The sequence below is a fragment of the Elaeis guineensis genome, chromosome 8 (assembly GCF_000442705.2).
Source record: "Elaeis guineensis isolate ETL-2024a chromosome 8, EG11, whole genome shotgun sequence".
NCBI lineage: Eukaryota > Viridiplantae > Streptophyta > Magnoliopsida > Arecales > Arecaceae > Elaeis > Elaeis guineensis.
In genome coordinates this window covers 133,063,674-133,081,941 of record NC_026000.2, presented here as the reverse complement: position 1 = coordinate 133,081,941, position 18,268 = coordinate 133,063,674, and the positions used below count along the sequence as shown (strand labels likewise).

General features: G+C 40.1%; 2 protein-coding genes across 3 annotated transcripts; one reads left to right on the top strand and one right to left on the bottom strand.

Annotated features, from left to right (window-relative positions):
- Positions 1–509: 509 nt before the first annotated feature.
- On the top strand, positions 510–6,790 carry LOC105049569 (pentatricopeptide repeat-containing protein At1g77360, mitochondrial). Of its 2 annotated transcripts, none has more exons than XM_010929268.3 (3): positions 510–706; positions 1,607–3,481; positions 6,473–6,790. In XM_010929268.3, exon 2 carries the CDS (start codon positions 1,806–1,808, stop codon positions 3,240–3,242), a length of 1,437 nt encoding a protein of 478 aa, XP_010927570.1. In that variant the 5' UTR covers positions 510–706; positions 1,607–1,805; the 3' UTR covers positions 3,243–3,481; positions 6,473–6,790. The 2 variants fall into 2 exon arrangements, with proteins under 2 accessions (XP_010927570.1, XP_073118281.1); XM_073262180.1 differs by having other exon boundaries at positions 1,595–3,481.
- Positions 4,202–17,458, bottom strand: LOC105049568 (uncharacterized). The gene is made up of 3 exons (XM_073262181.1): positions 16,828–17,458; positions 16,569–16,742; positions 4,202–4,417 (listed from the first exon to the last, which is right to left on the bottom strand). The coding sequence occupies exons 1-3, from the start codon at positions 17,314–17,316 to the stop codon at positions 4,385–4,387; spliced, it is 696 nt and encodes a 231-aa protein (XP_073118282.1). The 5' UTR covers positions 17,317–17,458; the 3' UTR covers positions 4,202–4,384.
- Between the last annotated feature and the right edge of the window lie 810 nt (positions 17,459–18,268).

Genomic DNA, 18,268 nt, shown 5'->3' with positions numbered 1-18,268 from the left:
CGACGGTTTTCTATATAAGCGACCAAAGCCCCGAGAACTAGATAAGTCAATCAATCTCTTTCAGAAAATTCGTTGCAGTTCTTGTTGTTTTCAGAATCTGACTTGAACGTTGGAGGGTCCCTGTCAAAGCAAAAACCTTTGATTTGAACTGATTTTATAGATCATTCCAGCACCATCATCTTTGCATGAGGCTCAATCACTTTCTCTTCAATCTTAACCAAATCGAGCAGCAACAGACTAATTTGAATTAATTTTGAAAGATTGATGATATTATTTTGATATTGTTTGTAGTATTATTTGTATCTCGATATATTTTAAATATTTTTTATTATTAGATTTTAATATTTTATATTATTTATTTATATAAAAATAGAGAAGAAAAAATAATTTTAATATTACTTAAACAGATATGTGATTCGTTCCTGACCCGCAACATCAAGATGGGGCGGGCAGGGTCGGATGTGGTTATAAGATATTATCCGCGAGTAGGATACGGCTACGAGTAGAATATGGATGGAAGTGTGTAGGGGAGCGGGTAGGGTATGGATATAGCCAAACCCATACCCTATCCGCTCCGTTGCCGTCCCTAGCTGCAAGCTTCCCACCCGACCGAGACTCCCGAAAACGGGGAAAAAAACAAAGAAAAATCGGGGAAAACATCGTAAAAATCAACTAAAACAAAGAAAGGCGGAAAAAAAATTGAAAGGTAAGACCTTTTCCCCACACAGGTTGATCATTTTTTTTCCCTTTTCACTTCTTTTTATTTTCATTTCATTCTCTCTTTTTCCGGAGATCTGTGGGGAAGGAGAGCACCTGAGGGAGATTGGGGGTGTTTCCTAGCCTCCGGTTATGGTTTTTTCTCGAGGATATGGGATTTTGTGCGATTTGTAGCAGTGTGAGTTGGTCCCTTGAGGTTTTGAGAGCTTAATCTTGGTATAAGCATGATATTTTGTAGGGTTTGGGAATTTTTGATCGAAAGGATTTTTTTTGGCTACAAGATTTTTAATTTATGGAGTTCTGATCTCATGATAATATGAATATGATACCAAATCCATGGTGTGAGACTCGCACTAGGCCAAGTTCCACCTGTCTGAACTATCATGCTTGCACCGGCCACCACAGAATGAGAGAGACAAATACTCGAGGTTCATGGTTTAACATGTCCTCTTCCTTACTTTCTGAACATTAGCTTTGTGAGATAGGAGGTGGTCGATTGTTTTGAAAGGATGGGTAGGAGTCATTCCCGGAATCAGAGAAACCAATTTTGGATGGGTAAGTTCAATAATCTGTGATTGGGCCAATAGAAATCTATTCCCTCTCTTGGCTCCTACTAATAATTCACTAATTTGATCCGTCAGTTGATAATTGATCGTTTATAAAAAAAATTAGACTTGAAGAAAAACACCATCTATTGCGATGAATGAAGATTTTTTTTCCTTTTTTAAAAAATAATTCAGTTAGAATTTCCTGCTGGTGAACACTTGGTCGCAAATGTTAACATTTTTTTTTTGGCAAGTGTGTAGTTCATCTCTTTTCATTCTTCGATGCATTGTTAATCTTGAAAACTAACTCGCATGAAACTGATGTTGCAAAGTTTCTTATCCAGTGAATTGCTTCTGGTGGCTGAGAAATCACTGGAAGCTCCACTCTTTGATGGATTCTGATAAAAGAGAAAAATTGGCATAGTTGCCATTTATGGTTTAAACTTAAGACGGCCAAAAACAAACAGATTCTCTTTTGATTGGAGAAATCTGAACCTCATTTGATCCTCTGGAGGCTTTTTTTCAATCTAATTTGGTAGCAGTATGATCAAACTTTATCAGAAATCCTCAATAGGATGGAAAGCATTGATAAGAATGTACAGCTCCAACAGCAAGAACGTCCCAGAGGTCATTGACCCCACCAAAAGGCTATGCAAGATCATGATGTCTTGCCCGAGTGTTGGCCTCGAGCATGCCCTCGATGAGACCGGCATTCGCATCTCACCAGAGCTGGCTGAGGAGGTCATCAAGCGGTTCGAGAATGCCGGCATGCTTGCATACCGGTTCTTTGAGTGGACCCGCAAGCAGCGGGGCTTCTCTCATAGTGTCAGGGCCTACCACACCATGATTGGCTCCCTCGCCAAGATCCGACAGTACCAGCTCATGTGGGACCTTGTTGCCGCCATGCGCCGTGAAGGCATTCTGAATATTGAGACATTCTGCGTGATAATGAGGAAATATGCCCGGGCCAAGAAGTTTGACGAAGCCATCTACACCTTCAATGTCATGGATAAGTTTGGTGTGATGCCGAATTTGGCAGCATTCAATAGCCTTCTTAGTGCATTCTGCAAATCCAAGAATGTGAGGAAGGCCCAGGAGATATTTGACAAAATGGATGACCGGTTTGCACCAGATAACAAAACTTACAGCATCTTGCTCGAAGGGTGGGGGAGGGCCCCAAATTTGCCCAAGATGCGAGAGGTTTACCAGGACATGATCGATAAGGGCTGCAAGCCAGATATCATCACGTATGGGATTATGGTTGATGCCCTCTGCAAGGCTGGCCGGGTGGAAGAGGCAGTTAATGTTGTTAGGGACATGAGATGCAATGGTTGCCCGCCAACATCATTTATTTACAGTGTCTTGGTTCATACTTATGGAGTTGAGAGGAGAATAGAGGATGCGGTGGATGCATTCTTGAAGATGGAGAAGGATGGCATTAAGCCTGACGTGGCAGTGTACAATGCACTGATCAGTGCATTTTGTAGAGTAAATAGATTTGAGAATGCTTTTAAAGTTCTGGGGGATATGGAGGATAAGGGCATTTCTCCCAATTCGAGGACCTGCAATATTATTCTGAGCAGCTTGATTAGTCTTGGGAAGAATGATGAGGCATATAGGGTTTTCCGCCAGGTGATTAAGCATTGTGAGCCTGACTCAGATACGTATACAATGATGATAAAAATGTTCTGTGAGGATGATAGGTTGGAGATGGCTTTGAAAGTGTGGAAATACATGGGCTTGAAGCAGTTTGTTCCAAGTATGCACACCTTTTCTGTGCTTATCAATGGGTTGTGCGAGAAGGGCGAAGTGAATCGGGCTTGTGTCATGTTAGAAGAAATGATTGAAAAGGGTATCAGACCACCAGGTTCGACATTCGGAAGGTTAAGGCAATTACTTTTGAAAGAAGGCAGAGAAGATGTACTTGCATTTCTTTTGGAGAAAATGAAGATTCTTGTTCAAGAACCTTTGTGTGATTGAGAGATGATAACATGATATTCTATAATGAGCTTGTGAATATTTTTATACTTAAGTGCTTGACACTTTACCTGCAAAGGAATCAGCTTGCAGTGTATTACACTGGGTCTTGAGCTTCATGAAAGTATTATGATTTGCAAACACCAAAAGTTGTTTGCTGACTCATCCATGGCTCACTTACTGGGTACTGATTGATTGGATGCCTTGCCTCAACAAAATACCAAAGTCATTGAGCAGTGCAGGTCAGTCTATTCCTGCTCTGTTGCTTCTCTGTTTCCCTTATGATGGATTTGATAAAATTATTAGCCACTATGTGTATCTAATATATTGCATTAGCCTGTCACTTTATTAAAGCATGTAATGCACTGCAGAGATGCATATTTGCAAGTAAACATCACATGATACCTTTTTTATTGATGATTTCTTCTGCTTTCTACATTGTTTGAGGTGGAAATTACAGATATGCTTAGGTAGTCACTGGTCTGCAAAACAAGTGTGTCTATGTCAACTGGTTTTTGAAACTGATGTATCTACCCATGTCATTGTATGTCTTCTGCCTTTTGATCAAGGGAACCAGCATATCTGTTGTCAAATATGCAATGCTCAGGAATCATTTGTGCGCATCTCAAAATGTTCAAAAAGATGGGCTTAAACTCGAATTCTTCTATGATCAGAGAATTTAAAATACTGTTATCTATTTATTTAATATCAAACGAGGAACATTTTAAAATTGGTATCTAAAACCAATTTTGAACAACAAAAAAAGGGAATTTGTGATTATTCAAACAATATCTGTTGACTTCAGAAGCTGGACATATTTGTTTGATAGAATGACAGTGTAACCACAATCGTGCTTGCTAGTAAGAGCTATAAATGTTGAGTGCTTTTTCTTTTGGCTTCTTTTCCTTTTTTGTCATTACTTCATTATTGCCCTATATAATGATGTTTTGTTACCCAAAGACTGGGTACGAAGAAAAGCTTCTTGACTTATCTCTTCCAGTTTGTATATTACATTTCATTATAGTTTAACATCTGTAACATGCCATACAACAAAGTACTTGGTTTTAAAAGTAATCCCCAAGAAGGTGAAACATAACTAGTTGACCTTGTCTGTCCTTTATTCTCATGTTGACCGAGATAGATCCTTATTCCACATCTTTCCTCTTTACAAATCGACCCTGCACAAAATTTTTAGGTGATAATCAGATTTCATTTTTTCAAAGAAGTAAAATAAAATAAAAGATGTTTTCCTTAGATTTTTTTCCGACAATCAGTGACAAATCAATCATGTGATAACATCAAACAACTAGTAATGTCATGAAAGATTGAAGTTGAACTTCACTTTATGTCTGTAGAAGAGTCTAATTGTTCTTGGATATGTAAAATCTTTGAGACAACAAATTAGAATTTAACATCAACTTTACTAGGAAACCAGATATCCTACCACCTGGTTTAAGTCAGGTCTGTTCCCATGCAATAAAAGACATTTACTTCCTTGAATATCATAATCTTATGAAGGATAGATGCTAAAAGTTTAAGTTTCTTCTGCTACAATGTCACAAAAATAACTAAAATGTTATACCAATAATAATCTTGGGCATAATGATGCTTAAGAATGAGAGGTAAACATGGTAGTGCCTTTTTATGTTGCTGCCAATGAAGAGAAGATTTAGAAGTGGTGAAACTCAAACTAGCTGCCAATCCCTAACTCAAAATTGGCTGAAGCATTTTCGTTTCGTAGGGACTGCCTTGTGAGGATGTGATGTATTGTAGGGTCAAAATTTAGAGTTAGTTTTCCTTTTATAATGCACATATTTACTACAAAAATCTAAGTAGCTGACCATGGAGACACGGAAGCTTGTGGGTATTGCCAACAATTGTCAGTTTAGCTGGTTGGGACCCCTCTCTGAAGGGCTTGCCCTAGTAGAGGTGCAAGCTGGTTTTCATACCCTCATCATCCTTAGACAATTGTGAGGGTAAAAAAGAATCCTTCGGCACCTACTCAACCTTAGAAGCCAGGTTCTATGCTATAAAGGTGTATAGAGGCCTCATCAAAAGATATGATATGGCTAGTTTGCCAAACACAGTAATGCTAAAGTGTGCTACCAAGGAGGGAAAACAACAACATTCTAACTAGGGAAAGGCCCAGCTTGAACCAAGATTGGCGGTTTGGGGATAACTTATAGCCATCCTTGATGGGAAGCATAAATTCTAGGATATGATTAAATAAGTCCTTGTTTTTGTTTGGATAAATTATTTTTTATCACAATTTCATGATCATGTTGTACAATAGTACAACTGACATAACAATGATCACTGTGGAGTTAAAAGATAAAAGTACCTTCTTATGAACTGCAGTTTGTCACAGTGGCTACTTGCTAACTAGAGGTCCTGAGTTCAAAACTTAGGTAGCGCATACCTAGATAATGATGGTACGGATAGGCCTCTCTCTTTTCTCTTAGGAAAGATATTTTGTCACTTTTAGCTGATAAATGATTATTTGGACATTTCATAATATAGATGTGACAAAAGATGGGATAGTCACAGTTGGGCAGAGGGCCAAGGATTAGCTAGAAAGACCTTTCTTGAGCTTGTGTGGCATTTGTCCTGAGGATAAGGCATGATAACTGTCTTATCCTACCTCTTATTCCATGTCCAACTAGGTCTCGGGGTATTAGGGTAAAACGTCTTTTTGGTTTCAAAGGATTCTCCACTTGAAAATTGGAGCTAGCATATGTATTTTAAATAATTGATATAATTTAATTAAGGGCATGTAATTAACATAACGATGGTGGAATGATAAAATATTAGGTACTAGAATTGCATATGTATCATATAAAATCTAGTAACAACTACATTTTGATATTTACTTTTGACTTTCTTGAGACAAACATGTCATAATGCCATGTTATATTTTTTAAGCATTTATATAAATTTTATGAAATTTTGGTGCGCTCGATATTGTCTTGGTATATCTGTTTAAACAAAACATCCCTATTTACAAACTTGCAAATATTTGTTTAAGTAATTCATCTTATGTTCATTGTTTTCTTAGAGTTCTGCCTATGTACAAAATTTTATAGTAATGATAATCCTCAATGTTCGTTCTTACATTGTTCAATGACATAAATTAATTGAATTGAAACTTTCAAATTTTGAGAAAGACAATGGAAACAAAATGTTGATGAGGCGATAAGCATACCATAGTCTTACTGTATATACATTTTTTTCAGAAAGAGGACCGGGTCTCCATCTACTTCACTACGACCCTTCAAGAAGTGCAGAGAGGATTCCAAAAGGAGAGAGGAGTGAAGGCCAGAGAGAAAGGTGAAGATAGAAAGCAAAACAAACGAGACCGAAAGGTGGACTGTTGAGACATTGTCTTCTGTGGAAGAACAATAGACCTGCTCTCGATGAGATTCAAGGCATGATGAACAAAATATGTTTCTGTTTTCTTTTATTTTTTGGCAAGTTGGATGAATGAAAGCTACATGAGAAACTCATCAACAGTAGTCATGAAATTAAGATTTCACAACCGTTTTTTCTCTTTATTCAAATGGCCTAGTAAACTGTGGCGAGTACTTCTTCCCATGCTGCCTTGGATTTTGGGAGCTCTGTGGCTTTTGTTTCTTGGTTCGAGAGTGGTTCGATTGTTGTTTGGGAGTAGAGGCGATGTTCCTCCAAATATGTCTACCAAAGCGGTAGTAGAGCAAAAGATGATTAATGTTTTCAGTCCTTAGCAAGAATTTCTCTGATATGAAAATTGTTTGCCTTGTTGTAAGCAGACAAATGACAGAGACAGAGGGAGAGATTGTTCCAAGTTACCGTCTGCTAGGTTTTAAAATATATGTCAAAACTTTGATGCTGATTCGCTTCTTTGCATACAGTCATGGATCCGATAGATTTCCTGAAATCTAAGTAGAATCAAAGTAAATGATTTTTTTTAATAATCTATTTCACAGGCGGAGCTGACCCCAGCCTAAATTATGCAGGGGAGAAAAGCTAATTTATTCAGGACAGAGGTGAAGGAGCAAATTAGAGACGACTGTGTGAAAGAGGATGGAGATAGCTGGGTGTGGGTATAGAAATCTTATGCAATACTGACGGATCAGGATTGGATACTTGCCTACTTTGAATTAGTTTGATGAATTATTCTATGGATGCGTTTGGTTTGCAAAAAAAAAAAAATTTTCAAAAATTTTTATTTTTAAAAAGTTGATTCTTGAAATATGATATTTGAGGAAGTGATTTTGTCATGTTTAATTGATCATACGAAAGTAATTTATTTTAAAATAATTTATATTTAGTTGAGCATTTTTTTTTTACGAAGACTGTGTAAATACTTATTATATTTTTAATACAAGAAAAAATCTTATCATATTCGGTACGTTATCATTGTTTGCAAATAAAAAAATTATAATAGTTAAGTATATTTTTGGTCCTAGATCATGGTGGAGGAGAGTCTAAAGCATTAAGATGGAGAAAATGTTCATTAAAGCCGTAGTTTTTTAATGGCTTAAAAGATATTTTTGAAAAAAACAAGTTTGCAATTTCTATCCCATAAAAATTAAAAAAACTCATGTTTTATATTGATTTTTCTTTCTAATGAAATGTAAGAATTATATTTTTATGAGAATATCTTTTTTTTCAATTTTTTTCTTTTGAAAATATTAATTAAATAAGAGATTTTTTTTTTATTGACCTTATTTTCCCCTTCTACTTCTCACGAATCAAACTAGGCCTATATTTCCTATGATGCCTTTAAAGACTCTCATTTAGTTATCAAGTTGAGTATAATTGCTTTTAGTTTTTCGTCAAAGACAAAAGTGATTGTTATAGGGGGGATTACCTACCCAAGCTCTCCAACCTCAGGTGATGATTGAGTACCCACCTCGGACTAATCGCCGCCAACCTATACTGAAGTTGCATCGATGCAAAAGAGCCTCCTCAGATGTTAGAATTCCATGAGGAAGATGGAAGATTGAATGACCAGATCATTTCACCAAGATGACTTTCTGACATTGGCTATAGACCGACCTCGAGATCGGATACGCACCAACCTAAAGGTCAGATATGTGCTGATCTCATAACCGATGGCCTAGCATGCATCTGATGAACCACAGATTCATATCGAAGTGCCATCCTGATTCTTTACTTATCATGGACCATTAGACAGTTAAGAGGGAAAATTGATCCGATAGAATCTTTCAAAATACTGCACGATTTCCTCTGATTCTGGGCATATGAGCTAAATCCTCACATGTAATGCTCATGGATAATACTTGTAACCAATAAACCACGATATCCGAATCGGTGGGCACAGTTTTTCTACTTCTATTATCGAATTTGGAGGTAACCCTTGACTACTTTCCCTCTATATAAATAGAGAACAAGGGGAACCATAAGTAAGGAACAATAAAAGGAATAGCACCCATTCTTTCTCACCCCTCTTTCCTCCTTTCCCTTCTGTTCATCTCTGATGAGTGTGAACTTTTGTTTTAGATTTTTCAAGAAGCATCATCCTCAGCCCAACGCTGAGCTCTAGATCGGTAGGCGATCGACCTCCTCCGTTTCTACCTAGAGATCAATAGCAATAGATTAATGCTAAAGAAAGGATATTCTCAATCAATTTTAAAGGGAGGAGAAATGATGAGAATGAGGGTGCAGAACGCTTTTGCTACTTCCCACTATCAATCATCTCGATAGAGCCAGTAGAATGTGTGGCCATTGGAGGCAAGTCCAATATAGCCCGTAGTGGTAGCGAACACACAGCAGTTTGATGCTCGGGTTCAATAGGTCTAGGTGTTGACCATCACCATATAGTAGCTTCAACAAACCACGGAGAGGTAACGATAACAAGAATCAACTCATCAGATAGTTCCATCAGAGCACACCTACCAGTCCTGTCCCAAGAGCCCAAGATGAGTTCCACATCAATCGCATCATTTCGAGCTGGTGCCTGTCAATATCCTTCTTGCCGATGGAGCCCCAAGAGAGAGGATCGATGTCGGCAAACCCTAGAGTCCTTATAAGGAGATTCGACTTCGGGCTGTTTCCCATGCCCTGGTGGCTCTCGATGCAAGGATGATCTCAAGTGGAAGGTCCGAAAAATCAAGTGATGGCTAGAAGTATTCTAGGAGGGGAACCAAAAATATGATAATGACCTAGGCTTCAACTCTTGCCTCCCTTTCTCTCGGATGATATTGGAGGAGGCAATTCCATCCTAATTCAAAATGCTCTGGGTGGAGTCATATGATGGTTTTTAGGATCCGCTCGACCATCTTGAGGGCTATAGGGTCCTATAAGGGACTTCAGATGCCTTCCTTTGCCTTGCTTTCCTGACCACACTCAAAAACTCGATGCGGGCATGGTACTCTGGTCTCCAACTGAGGATCATTCACTCATTTGATCAATATGAAAAGTAGTTTGTCGCAGACTTCGACAGCAACTGGCCACGATCGATGAACTCAAATAGTCTCTTCTCCACCCAACAGAAGGAAGGAGAGTCACTATGTGGCTTATTTCAATGTGACTATGCTTGAAGTTCGCAATCTTAATGAGTTGGTTGCGATGTCGGCCCTCAAGCGGAGACTTCAGAATACTTGCCTCATTTTCTCTCTCGATAAAAATTTTCTGAAGGATTACGCCGATCTCCTCGCACAAGCTCAAAAATATGCATAGGTGGAGGAGGCAGCAATCATGCAATGATAGGCTAAGGGAGGTAAGGTCATGAATAAGAAGCAAGCTTGGGAGGAACCTTATGGAGCTTGGAATGGAGATAAGTCCTCTTGCCAATAGAAGAACCCGAGGTTAAGGAGCCCGCCTTGACGATTCAATACTTACATACTTTATCCACTCCTTGGGCTCAGACTCTGATAGAGATTGAGGATCAGGGGTACCTATGTCGGTCTCAACCGATGAAGGCCCCACTTATAAGGAGAAGCAAAAAAAAGTATTGTCACTTGTACAGCGATCATGGCCATGACACTAAGGACTGCCTTCAACTTAAAGATAAGATCGAGGTCCTGATTCAAAGGGGATACCTCGGCAAGTATATTTGAGAGAGAAAGAATTGGGCACCTGAGAAACTAACTCAGCATTAGTCTGAAGAGAAGAACAACAGCAATCGATCCACGACTGGCATCATCAATATGATCATCGAGTTCATCGGTGGAAATCTGGCAGAAAGCTAAGTTCAAGATCAGTCACCCAAGAAGCGATGTACAAGAGTTGTAATTTCTTTTGCTGATGATAATCATCAAGGAGTATAAGCTCTTTATGATGATGATGTCGTCATGTCAATGACAATAGCAAATTATAATATAAAATAAATTTTGATTGATAATGAAAGCTCGACAGATATTTTATTTTACGATGCTTTTCAAAAAATGAAGCTGCTCTCTGACCGGCTAAAGAAAATAAACACACATCTGGTCGGATTCTCTAAAAATTCCATTGCAGTTGAGGAGAGATCACCTTATCAGTGACTGTAGGACAAGAACTTCAGCAAGCAACCATTCAACTCATGTTCCTTATGATTCTGATGCCCTCAGCTTATAATGTCATTTTAGGACGACCCAGCCTAAATGCACTATGAGAGGTTGTGTCAATGTACTACCTTATCGAATCGCCGAAGTCATCTGACCTGAAGCTTATAGAATGGAGGATCTTAATTGCACCCCTATTCCTTAGACTTGGAATGCTGAGAATTTAAAAATATATTATCAGTAAATCTTATATTAATTCCATAATCAGCAAAATCCTTATTCTTTTAGATTTCATAGGCTCCCAATTGAAAAAGCGACTAAGGGGAATACCCCATCTGGGCACCTTGGATTTAGCTAAGGACGAGTTACTTGAAAGTGCTAAATTGATCTGGAGATATTCGAGCTCCAATTTGGACCTCCCAAAGTAATAGTTGGATAAGAACCAATCTAGAGAGAATACCGACCATATGATGATCAGCGACTATGAGATGGTCCAGACCTTAGTTATAACCACAAGTCCAACCTGAGCTATCTAGTGGCAAATGACTTTGACTCAGATAAATGCCCAAAAGCCAAGATCAGACATACCTAGACCTCGAATGTGAGTCCAAGGTGATAAGTTCAACATCGATCTATAGCGACCACACGATCTTGAAAGAAAATAAAAAGTAAAACATATACACAAGTATGCATTTGAAGATGAGGTAAGATCATTCATTACTTAAAAGTACAAAAAGAGATCAGTTTACAAAAGAAGACAAACTACAAATAGAAAGCGAAAAAAAGAACTAAGGAGCCTCTTCAGTAGGGGTGGCAATCAGATCGGATCAGATATAAATAAATCGGATCAGATATGGGTTGAGTTAAAAAAATTCTGAACCCAGATCCGACCTGTTTATTTAAACAGGTCAGATTTTAAGACCCAAACCTAACCTACTTAATGAACGGATTATCTGACTTGATCTGTTTACGACATGTTTATAATCTATTAAAAAAAATAAAATCTAACCCATTTAATAACCTATTTAAAAAAATTAAAAAAAATATGAGATCTCACCACATCTTCACCTCTCCATCCTCCATCTTTGGCCATGCTCTCAACCGCGCTCTCACCTCTACGGTGGACCACAACGTGGAGGAACACGGACGATGGGGACGGCACTGAAAAAAATCAGCAAGGTCGAATTGGCACACCACACACTGCAGCCCCAAACATAAAACACTGGATTTTCGATGAGATTAGGGACTGATGGAATGTAAAAATTTTGATAAATCAGGATGAGGGCTGTGGCCTTCTCCAAGATCCCCCTTGCCACTGACGCCGACTCATCCCTGACGACAATGGGCTTGGATCCCTAGGTGGCACATCAGAAATCCTCGTGGAAGACATCATGTAGGAGGTCAGAGATAGGGAGATGGAGGAAGATCTCGAGCTGCTGCGGTGTGGCAGAGCACTAGTTGTCACAGACAAAGCGAGGTAGAGGAGGAGGCAAACCTTGGCACACCAGCATGGTGGAAGAGGGAGGCAACGGGGGCGAGGCGGTCTCATAATGAGAAATTAGGGCTTTTATTTTTAGAGAAGAAGAGGAAACGGGCGAAGTGGAAGGGAGTAGGTTCCATCGAAAGGGGGCAAAGCGGAAAAGTAAAATTTTGTGGGCCACGGGTGAAACGGATCAAAATTGAAACGGACGCAAATTTACTATAGCAAATTGAAATGGACTGCTCAGATATTCTAAATAAAAGTTATAAATAGGTTAAACAAGTTAGACAGGTTGAGAAATTTAAATCCAAACCCAATCTATTTAATAAATATATTAAAATAGATCAATCCATTTACGATCTAAACCTATTTAAGCTAAATTCAAACATGTTTAAGGCAAATCGAATATGGACCAGATTGACAGGTTGGGTCATATTTTGTCACCCCTACTCCTCGGTATCTAGCTCTGTGATGGACTCGATAGCGGGCTTAAGGACATTCTCTCTAGTTGATTTGATAGCGACCTTTGGTGCGACTTTGGGAACCTAGTCGCCTTCCTCCTTGGCCATCATTGGCCTTGGAGTCAAGGTGGCTCATATTGATGCCCAAAAAAAATGTGTAATTTGGGCTTTATAGGTGTTGAAGCTGAAGCCATAGGCCACGATAGATCCCTTTGCAACCTCGGCCTTGAAGGCAACAGAAGTCTGAACTCTTCAATAGCTCAAAGCTTAGCCTCTGCAACCATCATTGACTTCTCCATGATGGCTTAAGCTACAGCTGCTTCATCTTTCTTCTTGGCCATCTTAAGGGCCACTTCACTAATTTCAAGCTCTTTCTCGAGATTGATAACTTCCAAGGATACTCCTCAATTGCCATCGTTTCAATTGTAATGAGGCCCTAGAGAGCCCCGATCTTCTTCCGAATAGACAAGAGCTCGGACTTGACCCAAGATGTCTCCTCTTTGATCACCCTTTTAGCCTTCTCGGCAACATTCGTTTAAGCCTTAGAAGCTCGGAGCTTATCCTCCAATGAGAGCTTCACTTGATTGAAATCGATGAGGCTCTCATTAAGGATGGTTATATCTTGGGTCAGTAGCAAAAGAAAAAATGCTAAGTCAGAAACATAGACCCCAAATAAGAGAGATGAATTGATGGAGAGATGCCTACCCTAAGGAGACAAATATAACTGAAGCCCACCACCATATTTAGGAGACGAAATTTTTGATCCAACCAGTTGGAAGGAAGCATAATCATTTTCATCAGCTCTCGAGCAAACTAATGATCTTGAAGAGTGAGTCACTATCCTAAACTCTCATGGCTAAAGTAATGAACTCCTCAGTTCCAAACGAGGGATCTACCTTAGACCTTACCGCTAAAGCTGCATATTTGTAGAGATCAAAGGAGACAACAATTGTGGTGGAGTCGGAGTCTGTTGGAGAGGCAGCACTGGGCTGGAAGCTCAACTAGGTTCAAGTGAGATCGAAAGAGCCAACCTTAGAGGCACAGCAATGATGAGCTCGAACTCATCATCGATCTCAACTGACTCCATGCTCGAGGCCCCCAACAACATTGCAGGAGCCAAGGAAGAAGTCGTCAGCTTCGACTTCTTCTGCTTCTTCGATAAGGGCTCTCCTCCGGAGGAGTCCGATCTCTTCTTCATGGCCGACTTGATAGACTCTAATATTGGCCTCATCATTGCAAAACCAAATAAAGAAAATTAGTATGACAATTGCCATAAAAATAGAAAAAAAATACTCAAGTCAAAGGAGATCAGCTATACCCCGAGACAACTCTAGGCTAATATCGATGTCATATAGCGCATGCTTAGTCAGTAGCTCTCACAACAATAACACCTCGACATCAAGCAAGGAATGATAATCCTCATCATCTTCAAAAAGGGGATCCTTATCTCTGTTCTGTGAAAGCCAAGGATCATCCTAGACCCATCTGAAGCCCCAAGGCAAATATGAGGAAACAAGAAAGAAATGATTTTTTCAGCCATGAACCAAGGAGGGCAACCCCTTCATGAACTTACAACCTTCTCGAGGAGAAAAATACCATAACCCCTTTCTATGGGGTGTCTTTTCAAGATAAATAGTATTCTAAAGAGCGAGCACCTCAATGTGATCCCGAGTAGATCACAAAGGATGATAAAGATGATGATTATCCGAATCGAGTTCAAAGAAATCTAAGTAGAAAGGACTTAGTAGAACTCCAGGGCATTGCTAATGAAAGGATAAAAAGAAAAACGAAGACCGGCTTAGAGGGACTCCTTGTAGATACCGATGTGCCCCTTTGGAGCCCTGTTGACCCAATCATCCTAATTAGGAATGAAGTAATGGACTCCTTGTTGTCAAGACCTTAGAAATCTCCGAACCTATGCTGAGACTATCCGAGTACTAGGAGTCAGTGGATCAGTACCAGGATGACAAGTCCAATATGGTAGTGGTCCAAGGATTCCCCTCAAACCCGACCCAAGGAGAAGATGACCGAGGACCTCGGCCACCCCAATAAGTTTCACTCCTAGCCTCGCTACCATCTAAAGCCATGAAAGACAAGGAGAAAAATCAAAGGAAATAATCAAAAATGAACTTAATGGGAAAACGAAAAAGGAGGCTGAAACAAGAACCAAACGAACAAAGCAAGAAAAATTAAAAAGAGAAAAAAAAAAGATGACCAACTGGGGGGCTTCAAAAATGAAAAGAACATCGAAGCCAAAGGAGATGGTAGCGTAGACGATGGCGGCACCCTTCCAGTGGCAGTAATGGTAGAGCAATAGGGATTTGATTAAAAAATAGAAGACAAAATGGAGGAAGAAAGGGCTTATTTATACTGCTTGCTGATGGCTCGGATCAAAGCACCATAGCATTGGATCCTACCATATGGAGAGGATCAACAATGATGGATTGTATGACTCTTCACCATATCAGCCTCTTAATCATGCCATATAGGCAAATCTATGGGGGGCAGCTCGGAGCCTATCAATGTTTGCTACATGACAAATCATGATAGGCCCAAAAATAACCATTTAGATCACTATTTTAAATTATTATGATGTGACATCTTAGGCCATCCACATCTCATTATTGCAGCGAGATTTGTGAAGTGGCATATTAATGAGGCTCCAAAATCCTCTCCCCAACAAATGAAAAATAATTGAATGCTCCATCCCTAAGATCACATCAAGAATCGAGATTGGATCGAACACAAAAGCCAACTTTTTTCTTCACCTAAGGTGATGAAATCACTTCAAGCTTGAAAGCTTGGGGCAAGTGTTATAGGAGGAATTACCTACTCAACCTTCTCAACCTCAGGTGATGATCGAGCTCCCACCTCAGACTAGCCACCAAAAGCCTATATTCAAGTTACATTGGCACCAAAGGGCCTCCTCGAATATTGAAATTTTGCAAGGAAGATGGATGACCGAACAACTAGATCATTCCGTCAAGATGACTTCCTGATAACCTCTTAACATCGACTATGGACCAACCTCGAGAGCTGGTATGCACTAACCTAGAGGTTAGACATGCGCCGATATCATAACTGATGACCCAGCATGCATCTGATGAATCACGAATTCGTACCAAAGTGTCATCCCCATTCTTTACCAATCACGGACCATCAAATAGTTAAGAGAAAAAGTTGACCCGACAGAATGTCCCAAAATATTATATGGTTTCATTCGATTTTGAGCATATGAGCTAAATCATTGCACCTATTGTTTGCAGATAACGTCTGTAACCAATAACCCATGATCTCTGGATTGGCGAGTGCCGATTCTTCACTTCTGTTATCGAATTTGGAGATAATGCTTGACTACTCTCCCTTTATATAAAAAGAAGACTCTCAGGTAAGGAACAATAGAAGGAGTATCCCTCATTCTTTCGCACTGCTCTTTTCTCCATTCCTTTTTGTTCTTCATCCCTGGCTAATTTGAGTAATGGAGGATTTTCATCAGAGAATCTTCGATGAGCATAGATTTTCATTTTAGATTTTTCAAAAAATATTATCTTCAGTCCAATACTGAGCTCCAGATTGGTAGGCAACCGACCTCCTTTGCTTCAACCAAAAAATTGACCGTAACAGTGATTTTTTTTTTTTTTTTTTGAACAAAAGTGAACAATCTAAACTGTAATACCGTCCTTTTTAATATTGTATAGACGTGCGAACCTACAAATGCTTCTAACAAACGATTGTAATTTTTTTCGTTTTTGAAAAAAAAAATCATATTGCAGGTCTTAAATTGATAAAGTACTCTTGCTAATTCCATGTTTCATGCCTGATTAAACTATGTTCATGGCATACAACAGAGTCGGCAATTCCATAACAGAGTCGGGAGCAGGGAAATTGGTTGATGTTTTACCTTCGACCGAGGGCGCTTCTCGGCGTCGAGCTTCCGCACCTCGTAACGAATCCGCTTGGAGAAGAGCCGGCTCCGCCTCTTCTCCTTGTACCGCATCACTCTCGCTTCCCTGTTCCCTACCTCCCGCTCGCTCTCCGGCACCCTCCATCCCGTGCTCCTCACCTCCACCAACACCTGCCATCAATCATCAATTCATCCATCATTGCATCCGACGGCTCAGATCTGCTCATTTGTCATCCGCTATAGACTATAGACTCACCGGGGATGTGGTATGGTGGAGATCAGGAACAACTTGCGGGCCATCGCCGTCGATGTAGAAGGACCCCCGACCGGACCAGGCGGTGAGGACCTCCTCATAGTCCAGCTTAAGCGAGAGCGCATGCGGCGCACCGCACGACGGGTCCACGCCGGCGCCGCTGCTGGTGAGCTTATCCGGCGACGACGACGAGGCGGCGGAGGAGCAGCAGTACACCCACCGCTCCCGCCCGCGGAGCGCCCTCCGGGCAAGTCCGTCTCCGTCGCCGCCCCACACCGGCGACGCCACTGGCGACGATCCTTCTCCTGTGGATGCGGCGCCGCCGAGGAGGGCGGTGAGATTGGGGCCCTCGTCGCCGCCGTCGTCATCGAGGAGGCAGGCGACTGGGGCGTCCCTGTCCTGGAAGAGAAGGTGCTCCGGGTGGCGGGGGAAGACGTCCAGCTGCTGGCGATCCGCCGCCGTGGCGTCGGCGTCGGCGTCGGTGGATGCCATCTCCGGCGGCGTAGGCTGAGGAATTTGGGCCGTCGGATCCTGGTTCGGGCTCACCGGTAGGCGGTTGGGCTCATCGAGCTCCGACCCGATCTCGCTGCAAATTAATAATAATATTTTTCGATGAAACGGGCGAGAAGTATCGTAAAAAGGGCAGGCACTTTTTCTAGAAGATTTTTTCTCTTTTCCCAGGTGGTGATGCTGACGTGGAGGACGTTTCACCGCGTGGAGCTACGCGATTGGCTTATTGTGGGTTATCTGGATATCCCTCGACTCTGGTGGATATCCCGGGATAAGGTCAGAAACTAGGAATAGTGGCGTCGAAGGTGGGTGAAAGCATGAAAGAAAAGGAGGTTGTTAATGGCGGAATCCAGTGGAATATGTCACGAGAATTATGGATTTACCAGAAGCTTGATCGGGTCATGGGTTTCCTCGTCGATGTGATTGTGGCCATTGGATTAGGATTGGACGTTGGATAGGATAAACCAGGATTGTGGTCAGGTTAGCGAGTAGATGGGTGGATGGAGGTGTATAGTCTTATTCTGTTGCTGTAGACGGCTGCCAGTGGTTTCGATCATTTTCTTTCGCAGCTCGTTATTTTATAAATAAATATTATAAAAAAATTAATCAATTTTATATTTTTTAATATAAATAAATTATTTTTTATAAATAGTATTTATTTATAAAATAAAAAAATTTATCTTTTTAAAAAATAATTAAATCACAATATCTTTTTAAAAAGTAGATATATAATTTTATTTTTCAAATATCTCATTTTCATTTTGAATATCTTTAGATGTCTAATAATTTAGTTATTTATTTTTTTCAAATCTAAAATATATAAAAATATTATAAAAAATATAAATAAATTTTAATAATTTATTTAGAAAAATAATAATATAAAAAAATATGAATAACAGATTTTTGAAACTATTTTTTTACATGTAAAAAAATA